The 16,755-nt window shown below is 33.2% G+C and overlaps 1 protein-coding gene and 3 non-coding genes across 4 annotated transcripts; 2 read left to right on the forward strand and 2 right to left on the reverse strand.

The window, feature by feature from the left end:
• Positions 1 to 695: 695 nt before the first annotated feature.
• LOC110998265 lies at positions 696 to 16,193 on the reverse strand. Its single transcript, XM_045633497.1, has 12 exons — positions 16,017 to 16,193; positions 15,411 to 15,872; positions 14,869 to 15,035; positions 14,672 to 14,772; positions 13,794 to 13,912; positions 12,799 to 13,049; positions 9,718 to 9,878; positions 8,178 to 8,319; positions 6,668 to 6,941; positions 6,098 to 6,242; positions 4,915 to 5,159; positions 696 to 1,858 (listed from the first exon to the last, which is right to left on the reverse strand). Exons 1-12 carry the CDS (start codon positions 16,126 to 16,128, stop codon positions 1,743 to 1,745), a joined length of 2,295 nt encoding a protein of 764 aa, XP_045489453.1. The 5' UTR covers positions 16,129 to 16,193; the 3' UTR covers positions 696 to 1,742.
• Trnaa-agc lies at positions 10,013 to 10,085 on the reverse strand. Its single transcript has one exon. It is a non-coding gene; the product is annotated as a tRNA-Ala (tRNA).
• Trnaa-agc lies at positions 11,113 to 11,185 on the forward strand. Its single transcript has one exon. It is a non-coding gene; the product is annotated as a tRNA-Ala (tRNA).
• On the forward strand, positions 12,369 to 12,441 carry Trnaa-agc. Its single transcript has one exon. It is a non-coding gene; the product is annotated as a tRNA-Ala (tRNA).
• Positions 16,194 to 16,755: the final 562 nt, after the last annotated feature.

The following is a 16,755-nucleotide window of genomic DNA, read 5'->3' on the forward strand; positions in this document are numbered from 1 at the left end:
AATATACAACTTGAACATAGTTATCGATTTTCATACCACCTAGACCTAACTTCATTCTGTTAATTTTGTGTCACGGTGCGCGTTTCGTAAAAATTCACACACTTCATCGCGCCAAAAGTATGTCTTCAGCGTTTTAGTCACAGCCTCAACAATATTAACTATGTGGGTCAATCAACTTTTATTTGTCCTGTAAGTACTTTGTTTTGTCCCTGACCAATAATCGCAGTTCTAAAGAAAATTAAGTGGTTTTTTGGCATATGTCGCATTTATCTTATTATTAAGCAAACATACGAGTAAATTTTTTTTAATAAATCACTATTAAACTGGAATTTTAATGGTTGTCCAGGTGACAAAATATCTGGATGTAGCGTTTTTTTATTTGTCCCCCAGTAGCTATTTACAATGAAACATTACTTTATACAAAAAATATTATATGGCAATTAATTACGCTTGTACATAATTATTCATTACAATGTTCACTAAGATGCTAGCATATAGATTTTTGTTTGTTTCATAATTTTACCGAATTTTTTGCATGTTCGTTTTGGTCCCTATTATATTTTATTATTCCGACTTCCACCGGACAACGGTAAAAAAGTTCCGAAACCGAAACATAGATGGAATGATCAGTGCCTTGACAATAAGTCAGTCGATTTATTGACAACACTCATCCAACCGTCATTTTGATTTCATCATTGCCGCGGTGTCAGTCGGTCGCGCGCGTTTTGAAAAAGTGCGTGGCTTTTTTGTGTGTCTACCGGACAACCAGCACAAAAACGTTATTTGATATATCATAGTAAATAAAAGTGAAATATATATTATATTTTATTTATATTTTTCACTGTGCGTAAGACGTAATTCAAAATATCATTATTTATTATCAGAAAGCGCAAAGACTGATAAATGTCACTCGGACAACCAGTCACTTAGACAACCAAAACCGTTGTCCGTGGGACATTTTGGTTGCCCATAGGACATTTAATGATAGAATCAGCATAGAGCAATACTTTTCCTTTCAATAATAAAGTCACGTTTGTTATTTATGGAAGACAAATTGAAATCCATCCTATATTAAGTGAGAATAAAGTGACGATTCACAATTATACTGAATTTCAAATGGTTCAGAAGTCTATTTAGTTAGTTGTCCAAGGGACTATTTCGGAGTCAAATTTACTATTTTATTTAAATAAATCGTTCTGCTCTATGTAAATTCTTAAAATATAAATAATTATCTAAAGAAAAATGTTAAAATATAAAAAAAATTCAAATAAAATTATAAAAATAAAATTTATCATTGATGTACACTTAAAAGTTGATTGACCCATGTATATGATAAAAATTTCAATCAATGATTATTATAGTTAAAACCAATGTATTGTACTACTGTACTTATAAAACTGCATTAAAAATTGCTACCAAAACAGTTTTTGAGATTTTTTCATACTTAATAAAAGACATTTCAAAAATAAATTATATTTAAGAATATTTACAATACATGCTTAATATACGGTCATTGCTTAACAATTATTAAATAAGGTTTTATTAATCTATATAACAATCGGTGGTTTGTATCAATACTAACAAGTATGTTTGTATGTTTGTAACGAATAAGATAGGCCAATTTCATTTTCTTCCATTAGAGTGCCATCTCCCAAAGTAACATATTTTATATTTATTTTAAAAAATAAATTGCTTGTTTGAGAAGCCTGAACAGGATACTTTGAAAGAATCCTAGGAACTGACTAATCTGTGATGGAGAAAGTCTGAAAACTATTTAGCCAGGGCTGTTTGGTGAATGCTGGGGTCTCATCTTCGGGTGATGCTTGGAATGTTGTCGATATCTCTGATAGCATAGAACCTGGAATCGATAAATAGATTTTGATAAAGTAGTTTTTGTAGAATATAAAGCTTGCAATAAGTCTATGAAAAAATAATTATTCAATTACTATAAAATAATAGAGGATTTCATTAATATTTTTTTCTTTTTAACCAGAATTGTCATGTATTTTAATACAATTGGTAGTTTCACTTCATGTTTGCACACAGCAGATGTTTCTAATTAATAAATAAATATGTATTTATTTAAATGAAAATCAATAATTTAGTCGTTAATTGGTACACCAAGATTATGATGGAATGACATAAACATACATCGCGATTGTTTGTCAAATTTTGTGTACATCACTCGTAGACGGACTATGGTATAGACCAGGCATCAGCGTACAGCGCGTGAGATAGCGAATATTATAATCCAACTATTTACAAAGGACACGAAGTGTGGCAACTACCTGACGTTGGTAACATGATTCGCAATTTAGTCGGTTTGCACAAGGGCTCGGTGGTAAACAAATAAAACCCGATAACCCCACCCATTCAGGCTGAGCTAAGCTCGCCAAACAGCCCGTGCTGAGCTGTAAAGGCCCTTAAGGCCAACAGCGAGATTCCTTTCAAAAAAATAAATAAATAAATAAAAATAAAATAAAACCCGATACGCAAATAGAGACAGAAAAACTGATACTCTGTTTCGCTCGCACTTAAGTAGTTCACGTTAATGTCTTCTCTCTTTAGTTATTATTGTTATTTTAGAAGCTTATCTAGTTCTATACTCTATCTACGACATCACTACACTTTTATATGTGAAATCATTCTGTTAAAAAATGACAGTAGCTAATGTCAAATCAGGAATTGAATTAGAAGTCGTTGTGTAGTAATAAATAATTTGTAAAAAAGTTTCACTTCTGACATGTGTACTTTGTACGCACGGAATTTTTATACCATTCGTGTCGGGGATTTATATCTAAATGACGTATTGTAGTTATAAAAGGATTAATATAAATCCTACATTTCCCGGGTTAGGGCCTTTCTCCACTGCTCCGGTCCGACACTAATCGATCAGTAAAAACAAGTCACCAATTTTTTGCCTTTTCGTCATTTTTAAAGCGTTTGACACCGTTTCTGTTGAAGTGTTACTGCACAGAATGGAGAGATTGGGCATTAGGGGCATAACTCACAAACTTTTCGCGAGTTACCTCTCTGGACGTACGCAAATTGTGAGGGTGGGGGATTGGTCTAGTACAGAGCTACCAGTGACCTTCGGTGTGCCGCAGGGCAGCGTCCTGGGACCCACACTGTTCCTTATTTATATAAATGAACTGTGTGGGATGGACCTTAGAAATGGAAAAATTGTAGCCTTTGCTGATGACGCCGCCTTGTTGTTCCATGATCAGGATTGGTCTGAGGCCTTTCAACATGCTCAGATAGGTTTTAATTTAGTTTCTGATTGGCTATTTAGAAGTTCCCTGGCCCTTAACTCTGATAAAACCAAATTCATAACCTTCGAAATTACGAAGCGTAAAATCCCTTCTAATCTTGAACTTGTGTCTCATGCTGGATCATGTTTAACCAAAGTGCAATGCGGATGTCCAAAACTTACCTCCACAAGTACCTTGAAATACTTAGGTGTCATGCTAGATAGCAACCTGAATTTTCAAGCTCATATTGATCTATTGACCGGTAGAATTAGAAAATTGATTTGTATATTCAAAATTTTGAGACACATTGCTAATCACACATTAATAAAAACCGTCTACTTATCACTATGTCAATCCATTCTGGGCTATTGTATATCTTCATGGGGTGGCTCCGCAAAAACACAACTTCTGAAGGTAGAAAGAGCTCAAAGAGCTATTCTCAAGGTAAGCGCTTTCCTTCCGTTCATGTATCCCACGGCAGAGACTTACAAACATTGGAAGGTTCTCACTGTTCGTCAAATCTTCATTCTTGCCACAATACTACGCAAACACTCACTTCTCAAATATGACCCACACCTCAATGATAATAAGCGTAGAAAAAATGCACTGTGCCATACAAAACCCTTTCGCACAAGCTTTGCTCAAAAATTCTTCTGTTTTTTGGGTGATTACTTATATAACAAGGTCAACACTTCTCTCTCCATATATCCCCTAACAAAAAATGTGTGCAAGAAGACGGTTACACTGTGGCTATTGGACTTAAACTATGAGGTTACCGAGAAAATGCTTATCATAACTAAATAGTTGAGCATAAAGTTTGACACAAATTTTATGTAAATTTTAGTTAATAATTATTTGGAGTATAATTGTGCAATATTTATACGTCAATTATTCAGAACACACACATACACAGACACACATACACAGACACACATACACATACACACACATACACAAACACACACGCATACACCATGTGGTTTCCTTATAATTAATATAATAATAATAATAATTTATTTATTTTTCTCCCTTAAACATTAAACAATAATAATTCTTTTTAAATAAAGTAGTAAATATAATTGTCTATTCTTTACATATAATCATTTTGTCGATCCGAAGTGGTGGAGGCCTGCTGACCTGTAACACAGGTGCACAACCTTTAACAGACATCAGTCTCACTTAAGCAATAGCAGTGATCCAAATAAGAATGACAATTATTGTATGTTTTTGTTTTTGTGAGAAAATAAATAAATATTATTATTTTTATTATTTTCTTTTCATACATTTTTAGCCATTATTCGTTCGGAATTAATTATTGTTTTTCGATATTTAAGCTGTAGTTAGACTTGGAGATTATATTTGATTTAGTTTGGTGATTGTGTTCGAAGCTTAATATAAATCCGAAAAAACCCTTGGACATGTTGTATTCCCCTAAATTTGTACAATTTCGCATCATTGTCGATCACTTCGGACCGATAAAACACCGCGTTCCGATCTAGCAAGTTACCGGACCGTTAAAAACCGGACCGGTAATTAACGTTTGCCGGACGGGAGCAGTGGAGAAACGGCCTTAGAGGCCTTACATTCCTCATTGATTTAGAATTTCAACACACACATTTCATCACAATCAGCCTACAAACACAGAATTTATTTCGCAACTTACCAAAAATCTCGCTATGTTCATATTGTCTGATAATCTCGCACAGCTGTATCAAATGCCCTTCGTGATAATCCAACTGAGATATGAACTCCACGTCCATGGTCACGCAGTGGTAAATCAACTCCAGACCACTGCGACACGTTGCTAGAACACCCTGTGTTAATGAGGCGGGAACATTTTTGATCGCGTGTGCGCATATCCATAGAGCATAAACGATTACTTGCAATAGGACGAGTCTACACTCGCATCTGCAATTAATTTCTCAGAATTTCATAATAATCAACATAATATGTCGGATTTTTAAACCATGCTAGGTACCTATTCTCAGTTGGTTCGATCAATAATTAAAAATATATTTTAAGTACACAAAGAATAGTTAATCTCTGCAGCTAGTAAATTTCAAAAAAACATTCAAATATAACCTGTAAGGGCAAGAAACATTTCGTTTTCTGACTTTTATGGTTTTGTATTTTTTTTAAAATAAAGTAGTAAATAATTAAATAGAGTAGAGATGAAACGGATAGCAGTTTGGCCGGATACCGGATATTCGGCCAACCACGTTGCCGAATAGCCGGATATCCGGTTTGATATGTCGCACACACGCACTTTTCAATCACTTAGGTTTAACTTTAGAAAAACTAAGTTTACCCGAGCATCAGTTAGTGCAAGATATTAGCATTAGGTGGAATTCTCCTTATTACATGATTGAACGTTTGTTAGAACAAAAGCGGGCCATATTATTGTATGTCGCTGATCACGATACACACATTAATTTGTCAGGTCAATAATGGAGTTTAATGGAGCAGTGTATCAATTAATTAAATCCCTTTTTGAAGAAATTACTAGAATAGCATGTTCTGGACTATCATGCGTGTCGGAAGTTATTCCACACTTTACTGATGTGTGAACTAATCGGCCGGATAGGCCTAGAAGTTAGTTATCCGGTATTCGGCCAGATAGTATAAAGGTCACCGGATAGGCTAGATACCGGATATCCGTTTCATCTCTATTTTGGAGATTTTCCTTAAGTTTCATTTAATTATTTTTGATACACAAAGATAGGTTTTTAATCTGTGAAGCCATTAAATAAAAAATAAGTTTTAAATATCATCTGAAGCCAAGAATCATAACATTTGACGTCTAACATTAATCAATAATTTTCTAAAGCCAAAGGAACAGTCCTTACCTAGTACTATCTGTGATTGTCAAACTCGTATGTAACAGTAGCAGGTTTCTTGCGACTGCCAAAGCTTGAGGAACCAAGCGATCTGTCTCCATACATTTGAGTGCCGTCTCCACTTGCTTAAGTAGAACTTGGAGAAGGCACGAATCTACAAAGATTTTTTTATTCAAAAAGTTTTCTAACGCATATATACAATAATATAAAGAGGAGAGATGTAATTGAGTAACTCTTTCTCTCATGAAGATGGGCTATAGAATATCTTCAAAAAACTTAGCGTTCTGAATGAAATTCGCTCAAAAGCGAAAAAGCCGCTAGTTAAACTCCTTTTGATTTAATTTTGTCAAGTTTATTATGCTATTCCAACGATGTATTAATAATTATTATTATATTAATAAATAATGATATTGTTTACTACGTTTACGACGCGGACACTATAGACAATAGAGCAGTTATATACCTTTACCTTTGACATGACTCATGGCTCTAAAATATTTTAAAATATAATATTCACAATTTATTTTAATGACTGCTGGTTAAAATATATTCTATTCAACATACAAAAAAAGTACTCACCTTTCCTATACAAAAGTACACCTTGATCGAAATCTACCCTCAAATTTCCCGAACTACCGTCACATAATAAACTTTTTCCTTTTTCTTTCGAATTTGTTTCTTCCCTACAAAGTTTTACCAATAGCGGTAGAGCCGAACAGGATACCATCGGCCGAGGTCTGGATATTATAATGTTACGTATAATATCTCTAATTTGAGATATGTATAAAGGTAAAAGAGTTAATAATAAATGTATGAGGGATATTAAGAACCCGCTGTATAATAATCCAGAAGACTGAAAAAAAAACATAATTTATAAATGTCTGGAAAATGTTGTGATTTCAAACCGGATGCAACGGAAAAGCGACAGTAAAAAGAGACAGAAACAATAATTCATATGATTTAACGTGGGAGAAAATGAGATAGATAAATTTCTTTAGAATCGTCGTGATTTCAAACCGGATGCAGCGGTAAAGAGAGACAGAAACATCAATTCATAAGATTTAACGTGGGAGAAAATGAGATAGGAGGCATTATACAGCTTCTCTTTACTGCCGCTTTTTCATTTGATCGAATTTTAAACTTTCGTTGTTTTAGTTTTTGCCAAATAAAAGATTTATATTAAACTTAAAAATTAAAATGTATCATTAAAATATACTGTTTTTAAAGAACACACACATTAAGAGAGTGGAAAATGATTAATTTATATTTGATTAATTATAAAAACTTTGTTTTTGAAGCTTTCACTTCTACCATGTGTGAATTGCACATATGTTTTTTTTAATTTTTATTGATTTTTACCGTTCGTAGATATTTGTTACTTTTTGTATATTATATTATGTATATCTTTAGTATAATTGTTTTTAGTTATCATTGTAGGTTACCAAACATCTAAACAAACACAAATTAAGTGTCTATTGTCTTTGCTTTTGTCTCGTTGTGCTTCTTTTGTATTTGTTACCTTTTTTATATAGAACAGGGGGCAAATGTGCAGGAGTCTCACCTGATGTTAAGTGATACCGGCGCCCATGGACACTGTCACAGGGCTCGCGAGTGCGTTGCTTTTTAATAATTTCTACGCTACCTACTATAAAAATAAAAAATAAATGCGAAGTATTAAACATCAAATTAATTAATTTTTTTTAAACTGTAGTAATAATTTATGTGTTTACCTTGTGTTGAAATGAGACATGTTGTAAATAAAACAATCATTAGTAAAAATAGACTTATTTCGTGACCTAGGGAGCGTTCAAGTACTAGGTAAAAACGGGGGGGGGGGGTGTTAAGCCTTTGATTTTGTTATTTGGTGATTACGTCAATACTAATAACTTTTTACTACCCACATTGTCTCTGTTTTAAAACGAAATGCATTTTCCAGGATTCCAACTGTTAATTTTGAGAGCTTTGCTTACTTTTGCTGACAAGAGGAAGTGGGGGGGGGGGGGGGGGGGAAATAACTTGCATTAAACCTGATTACGTATTATACTTGAACGGCAGAAAAAAGTTTCTAAGTATTTAATATAGAACTTACCGTAGTATCCAGAAGAGCGCATATTTTATAAAATATATCCATAAATTCATTTAATTCATTCTCGTTCGGTAAATTTTGCAATATCGACATTATTGCAAGCATTCGTCTCGCTAAAATGCCTTGCTCCTCCTTATACAGGACCCTGAAAGTCCAATTATTATTATTATTTAATCTATGTAATCTAACAGCTTATACTTATACATATTATAATATAAAATACTAAGAGAATACAGAAAGCCAAAACAGAGAGAACAGAACTAAACATGCAAGTGCACTAATAGATGAAGATAAGTACATAAAAAAAAGTAAACTGAAATTTAACATTTTAAAACAACAAAAACAGAATCAGAACAAAATCAGAGTCTTCCCGCTTCTCCAAGTACTTCTTGACATCTCTCTTTTTGAGGTGGAAAAGATCAATGTCTTGACAATGGTTGTCATAGTTCGATAAAAGCCGAAACATTGACGAATTATGCAGGTAATTCGACTTCGTACGAGGCACACTGAACAATTTTGAGTATCTTGTCGCATACGCAGGAGGGATTTTAAAAGAAATTAACGAGCAAATAGGGGCTATATAATAGTATCCAAGCTAAAATCCTAATTGCCCAGCGATCTTTCGACTGGAACTCCCAAGAACATGTGCCAAAATAGACCTTACAAAGACGCATTGCCAAGAACCTTGAGTCAAGTCAAAAATGCAAGACCGAAAGGCTGGAAAATCCTTCAACCTTTGTAGTTCTGGGCCTCAGAGCTCAGATTTCTGTATCTGTTCCACATTCCTTTGTCAATCTATCAAGTGGCCAGACTCCTGTGACACACGCCGTCAACGTTTTGGGACGCACTCGCGAGCTTTAAGGGATTAAGTACCTGGGGCCGTATTTGATAATTTAGAAATACGTCGCCTGGGCGTTTCCAGTGTGACAGGGGGGGCTTTATGAGGGGTACGGTTATCACCATTTTTTATACTTAATGCGTTCCAGTATTACGTAACAAATTTGGGGGTAAAATGTTACGATGCGGAACGGGGAAGTATTACGTAACAAATTTGGGGGGGGGGATAAATTGACTTTCCCATACTTTACACCACATAAATGTCAACTTTTAGGTTTAATGAGTCACTGGGTGGTAACGAAACGTTTTACTATTGGATACAGAAAAACGTTACGGGCGCGTTACATGCGGGGGGGGGCGTTACATGGGGGGGAGCGTCAAGAATTTCCAAAAATTGCGTGACGTCATACTTGAACGCTCCCTTAGACGCAACTCCGGCAGCCAATATTACTTGGAGGGGTTCAAAGCAAGTTCCCCCGAGATAATAACATGATCAGTATCATCAAATTCAGGCGATGTATTTAACATCAGGTGAGCCTATAAAAACTATTACTATAATTTTAAATAATTTCGTAGGTATAATATCTATGGTACAACTATCGCAAACTTCTATATACGAATAGGAATACATAGAATTAATTATGTACCTATGTGTAGGGCTGATTTCTTTTTAATTATATTTTTTTTAATATAGTAATAATATTACCTGCCACTAATAAGATCCTCAAATTCAGCAGGAACATATTTATTCGTTGATTCAATGTACTTTTCGTCCATCTCTCTTTGAAAGGCAGTCGTTAACCGCTGAGCTATTGTGCTCACATCGCTATACACTTCGTTTAACACATCCTTCAATATTTTCAGGAACTGAATAAAATATGTTTTTACAGAAAGATTTTACGTTAGTAATACGACAAATAATTTAGGTCAAAAATACGGAAAAGGGTTGCAAAATATAAACGCAGGTGTTTTATAAAATCAGTGGTCGAATATAAAATTTTTGGAGGCGCCGGGTATCGATCCCGGTACCTCTCGCATGCTAAGCGAGCGCTCTACCATCTGAGCTACGCCCCCCGATACGGGCTCAATCAAAAGTGAATACGGAAGCAGTCTTTACTCTAGATATTGCGTAAAACAATACGTGAAAATTGCGTCCTTTCACTCGCGTTCGTTGGTTAAAATCGTATCAAAACGCATACCTACAGATTACAACATAAATTACCAGCAAATCGATATATTTAATGTGACTAAAAAATTCTTAAAAAAATATTTTAAAAAATTCAGGTAACTTTTACCAATAATGGCTTTGTTTGTTGTTTCATGTTGAATATATGTTTTGATTTACCGATCTCGAATCTGTGCTTTGTAAAACTGTTATGTTATGTTTCTGTTTATATGTGTATTCCGTTTTGGCTTTTGTGTGTAATGTAATTGTTTGGTTATTGTTTAATGTATTAGCTGTAGGAATACTTAAATAAATAAAATAAAATAAAAATAAAATAAAACCTATGTCATAGTATTGTAGGTTTTACTAGGGCCGAGACAGGTTCAACCGCTGGATTTATTTCATATAAAAATGAAATGAAAAGAAAAATATATTATGCTATATTCAGAGATAATGTGCCATTCTAAATGCGAAATAATTTTTGAGATTCACAACAATCTGAGATTGTGGATTGTCAGACCGTGACAGTCGAACGTTCTTCTATTTGCATCCAAATAATCCTTGGGATTGATTTGCTCCAGTTCAAACAATTTGAATTAAAAACTTGGCAATTGAAAAGAGTGATGGAAACTTTCTTGCCAGTTCCTCTGACCCGCTCTACGCCCTTGACTGCGAACTGATAGTTAATGTAACTTTACAATTAATTTAATTTTTTTGACGTTCATAAGTTTACTTGTTTACCTATATTAATAAAGATATTTGAGTTTGAATGACTGACGCAATACTGTATCAATGATGGTGAACTGAGCGAACTGATTATACTGCTCAAAAAGAACAGAACTTGTTTTCGTAGTCGACTTTTATTTGCCGCGGGCGGTACAAGTTTTAGTTTTACGTTAGCTAAAGCAAGAGTTAATTTCACATTAATGAGTATCGGGGGGCGTAGCTCAGATGGTAGAGCGCTCGCTTAGCATGCGAGAGGTACCGGGATCGATACCCGGCGCCTCCAATATTTTCTTTTTTGGAAAAAATCCGTGGGCTGAAAAGATCATTAGCCCGCAACTAGTATTAGCAAAACTCGAAAACGGTCCATGTCCTATTTTTATTTGTTCTGCGGAAGGTTCTAATGGATTTAGTACCAATTTTTTTTTTCGGAAAAGTGAACAATCTCTGAGGCAGTATAGCAAAATGTTACATATGTTGGTATGTAGCTCTGAAAAAATAATTTATTCGTGTAGGTAACATAATGTACACTTATGAACGTCAAAAAAATACATTATGGGTCATCACTCCCAGGAAAGCCGTTAAATAGTAGATTTTAGCTATACTCTACATTTACCACTCGCGTACAATAGAATACAGGCGAAATAATGATTTGTTAATTGCTATGTAACGAATAAATAAAACGTAACCATTGAGAAGATTACCTATGTCTATATACTCTCAGGACGTAATTCCGAAGTTTTACGAAATCATCACGTTTATAAAACTATGCTATAAAATCATGCTTTATATGAGGGAGTATTGATTTGATTTGCAGGCCTGTTTGTTGTGTAATAAATATGTATGTAATGGTAAATGTGGTAAATCATAGAACAGATTTTTTATTTTATTTTTACTTATGTAACTTAAATAACGTTGTAGTTTATGACATTTTCCTTTGAATTATTGTTAAGTAGAGGGAGGGTAAAACTTGCTGAGTTTCTTGTCCGTTCTTCTCAGAACAAGGCCTCCTGGTAGTTTTGCGAACGGATGGCGTAGTTTTGCTCTTTCGCGAATTTTGTAAACGTTTTTGACATTCATAAGCATGCCCTAAGACGCATCTAAATTGAATAAATGAATTTTGATTTGATTTGAATTGTTTTATATTTTAATTAAAATTTGGCTCTGTAAATAAATGTTTGTAAAATCTCAAATATAGGATCCATTAAAAAATTATTTCTCTTGCTGAATGCTAGTATCAAACCATTATATATTATATTATATTTAAAATAAATATATATAGATTAAATCTTAAATTAACAGAATCGAATTATCTGGCTGTATACGCTATACAATGGACAAATAAGTTAACTTGAGTCATACTGCAAGGTTGTAATTGAAACATTGTCAACTTTTACTTGCCGCGGGCGGTACAACTTTTAGCTTTACGATAGCCATGGCAAAGGATAATTTCACTGCATGACGTATCAGGGGGCGTAGCTCAGATGGTAGAGCGCTCGCTTAGCATGCGAGAGGTACCGGGATCGATACCCGGCGCCTCCAAATAATTTTAGGTTTTGGATATTTTTAATTTTTAATTCGTAAATAATAATCACGTAAAACCAACACATTAACTGGTATTTTTAACTCAAACACGATTTTTTAATAAAATTGGAACATGGTGTAATGATTGCACCTCCTTACAAACATTGTGTAAAAGAATAAATATGGAAATTAAAAAGAGTAGCGGAGAGTTTATTGCCAGTTCTTCTCTTCCGTTCTACGCCCTTGATTTGAGAACTGGCAGTAAGTGTAAAATTATAAGCATTTAATATGCATTTATTTTTATTTCTTTACATTAAGTTACCTAAATGAATAAATGATTATAAATAGAATTAAAAAAAAATAGATAATACTCACATTATTATATCTGTCTCTCTCGTGCCCACTAGCTATACAAGTGAGATCTTCATACACATTTGTTATACAAAATCTTTTTTTGCGTCTACCCGCATTTGGCGTGGAGGGTAGTCGATGAAATGTACTAAAAACCCGGCACTTGTTAACCGATGTATCCACTTTTCTTAATTTTTCATTATATTCCAGTATGGAATGCTGGTCACTAGTAGATTCCATTATTAAAGGAAGGAATTGTTTTAGATTTGATATTTCTGAAAATAAAAACCATTTCAACCAGGCCGAAGAACATTAAACAGAGAATAAAATTATAACTATGCAATAACAGTTAACAAATTCCACTTCAAGATTTCAGTGTACCACCTAAAAGGACGTCGACGCACTCGCACAGCGTGTGAGTGAGTGGAAAAAGGTAAAATTCTACAGTATCCGTCCTGTGTGGTTCACAACAGCCCAACCAAAGAAAATATTTAATTAGGATTTACTATTTGACAAAATCTATAAACATTGTTTTATTTTATTTATTAATCATATGTCGCAAGACGCATATGAATAATCATTAAATAAAATGTATTATACTTTTTTACTAATTTAATTCGCCTCTATAACCCTGTGGGTGGAGGGCGCTAGGCCATGGTTCATGTTCATGTCTTTTGTGTCATTGTCTTATATATTAGGACCTGGATGACCGACTGGATGAAGTTATTAATTTAAAGAAAAATATCATGAGTGTGACAGAACACGAATAAAATGAAATTTTCTAGAAATGATTCCTGGCTAGATCGATTTATCGCCCCCGAAACCCCCGTATACTAAATTTCATGAAAATCGTTGGAGCCGATCCCGAGATTCCAATTACATATATATATATATATAATATATACAAGAATTGCTCGTTTAAACATATAAGATTTATATTAAATAAAATATTCATTATAAGGAAAAGATTAAAATTAAATGCAATTGCAATATATAGTAGAAAAGATATGACAACTTACCGTTTCTTGTCAATTTATTTAACCTCAGAAATTGTGATTGGTCGGTCTGCGCACTGCTCGTACTCTTTGTCCTTTTCACTTGGGTTGACTCTCTTTCTATGTAACTATTCTGTTTATGACTGAAATAAACCACAAAAATAAGATTAGTAGTACAAACTAGGGGAATTTATTTCATAAAGCAGATCGGCAAACTTCTTTTAGGGTAACCAAATAACATTAATGTGAAAGAAACGGTTTTATGCTATATATACTATTTAATTATTTATAATGTAAACTTAATTAAAAACCCAAGAATAGGTCAACTTATACACCAAGGTTACGATAAAAAAAAATTAATAGTAAAATTTCTGTACTGAATTTTAAACTCAAACTCAAAATAACTTTATTCATATAGGTAACCAAGTAAATTAAATTAATTCTAAGTTTACATTTACTACCAGTTTGCAAGTCAAGGGCATAGAGCAGGCAAGATGAACTTGCAAGTAGCCACCAGTCATTTTAATCGCCAAGTTTGTCATACAAATTGTTTGAACTGGAGCAAATCAATCCCTTTCTATTTTATTAATTATTAGATTATTCATTTAAATATCGTCAACTTTGTCTTGAATTATTAATTTGTTATCATTTTGCCTCTTGTACCTTCTCAAAAAATTAATACCCCATCATATCAAAGACAAAGCCATTGATTATACACTGTGCCTGACTGGTTATATATAATAAACATATTGTTACCCCATATCATACTAATTTTTAACTTATTTTATTTTTCTCAATGTCAACATTCAATTTGATAGAACGGATAGATGAGTAGGTACTTCAGTGAAAGTTAACACGGTCTATTCTATGCAATAAAATAATTTAACAAATACACTAATTACCTATATGATGTATCATTTGGTCCGACCGTAACTTGTGTCAGCTTAATTTTAGATGATTCTAACATCTTACACTTCTCTTTTATGCTAATTATTTCCAAATTCTGAAAAAACAATAGTGTAAAAAGAATTAGCTTGAAGGACCAAAGGTTCATTAGGAATGTAAAATAAACAAAATACCTACTAACGATATAACATACCTTAAAATCAAGCTGCGTTCTTAAATCATGTATCTGCTTGTTGGCAGTTCCTAGCTTATCCATCCATTCCATTTGAGCTTTTTCTTGAGTCTTAATCTTCTCAAGACGAGCATTATCCACAGATAACTGACATGTTTTAAGCTGTGTTCGGAGTATGGATGCCTCACCTGTAATATAATTTCTTAGCAATCAAGTTTCATAAGAGATCAGGGGTGCTAGACGCTCAAATCACTAGGCCTACATTGTTTATTTGTGTAGTAGAGAATGGTATTTTCTATTATATTGTAAATCCATGAATTAATACATTTTCTTGTGTAATCATGTTTTAGATATAGTTTTTAAATATATTTTTATTGGTTGTAAAAAAAGTTTCAAGAAGTTTATATTGTTTCTTGCACATACTAAGGGCTTGAATCTTAAGAAAGCAAGTTTATAATCAAATATAAGAAATTTTACCTACTTGTTGATTGAAATAATGTTTAGTAAATAAACACAATATTTTTTTCAATGACTTAATAAAAATTGTAAAATTGTAAATGTACCTTCTTTAGTTACACATTTTTCTAATAACTTTCCATTTTCAGATTTTAATTTAGCATTTTCTTCTTGCAATTGCAAAAGTTGCTTATAAAATTGGCCTGAGTCCTGGCCTTTAAATATCTTATCATTTATAATAAAGTCTTCACTAACATTAACATGCTCTTTGTTAACTTTATTTGTCAGTCCTGGCAGTGGGGAGGATATTCGTTCACATTTATTCCTTAAATTGGTTGATATTGTACTGTATGGACTTGATGTTGGCTTTTTAAAGGAAAATGGAGCTTTAGAAGTACTTGGTTCAGGGTACTCAAATTGTGTGCTAGATGAACCAGGCTGCATACACAAAGTATAATCAGGTAAGATACTATCATTCTGCTCATTGTAAGCGTCCTCACATGCTTGGCTTGCCAAGAGAAGGAGATCATCATCATTATCGTCACCCCAGGCGTCGGACTGGATTGTCGCTGAAATCATATGTTAAGATTAATTAAAAAATTAGCTTAATACAAAAAATGTTACCGTTAAACAAAAATTTTTAAACTAGTAAAATAAATGTAAATAAAGAAAATAATAATTATAGTTGCTTGTAAACATCGTGAAAAAATTACCCTTATTCGAAGTCGAATTTTGACTGAGTGGAAAATTGTGGTCAGACACAGTTATATCTAGTTTAGCCTTTTTTCTTTCACCATAATTCTGGGGGTAAAAACGTTTAGACATTGTTTTATTTTCAATAAAGTTCGGAAGTTCCAAACTAAACGTAAAAGTAAATGTTTTAATTTACTTTGCCGCTGTTCTGATTTGACATTGACATTTATAATTATTTTTTTTTATTTTTTTCGCACATAGCGCAGGCTATAGTCTTTCGACCATACCGACTAGTCTTTCGTATAAACATTTATAATTAGCGTAAGCTACTCACTTCGCTAGAAGAATTAGTATTCTGTGAAGGATCTGGAGTTAGGAGATGAATATGTTAGCTATCTGTCCATGCACAACGATTAAAGACGACATTATAATATTGTATAATATTATACTTGTTTCATTAAAATAAACAGACAATATATTGTTAATTACTTTATACCGCCGTTATCAAACCTTATTAGCCCAAGTACCGTAAGTATTTTTCACCGTCGTAATCTGTCTTAAACTTCTTTCGTCCCATTTAGAATATAGGTTTAGAGGTCCTCTTAACTCTATTCCATCTCCATCTTTTAATTAAATATGTAATTTGTTTGTGTATGGACCTTTTCAAAATAATTTCTAGCTATATTACTCTACAACCTAATTAAAAAATAATACAGAATATTAACATACTTTATTTAAAAGAAAACGTGACGATTTTCT

Source organism: Pieris rapae, chromosome 23, assembly GCF_905147795.1.
Source record: "Pieris rapae chromosome 23, ilPieRapa1.1, whole genome shotgun sequence".
In the NCBI taxonomy this organism is placed as follows: domain Eukaryota; kingdom Metazoa; phylum Arthropoda; class Insecta; order Lepidoptera; family Pieridae; genus Pieris; species Pieris rapae.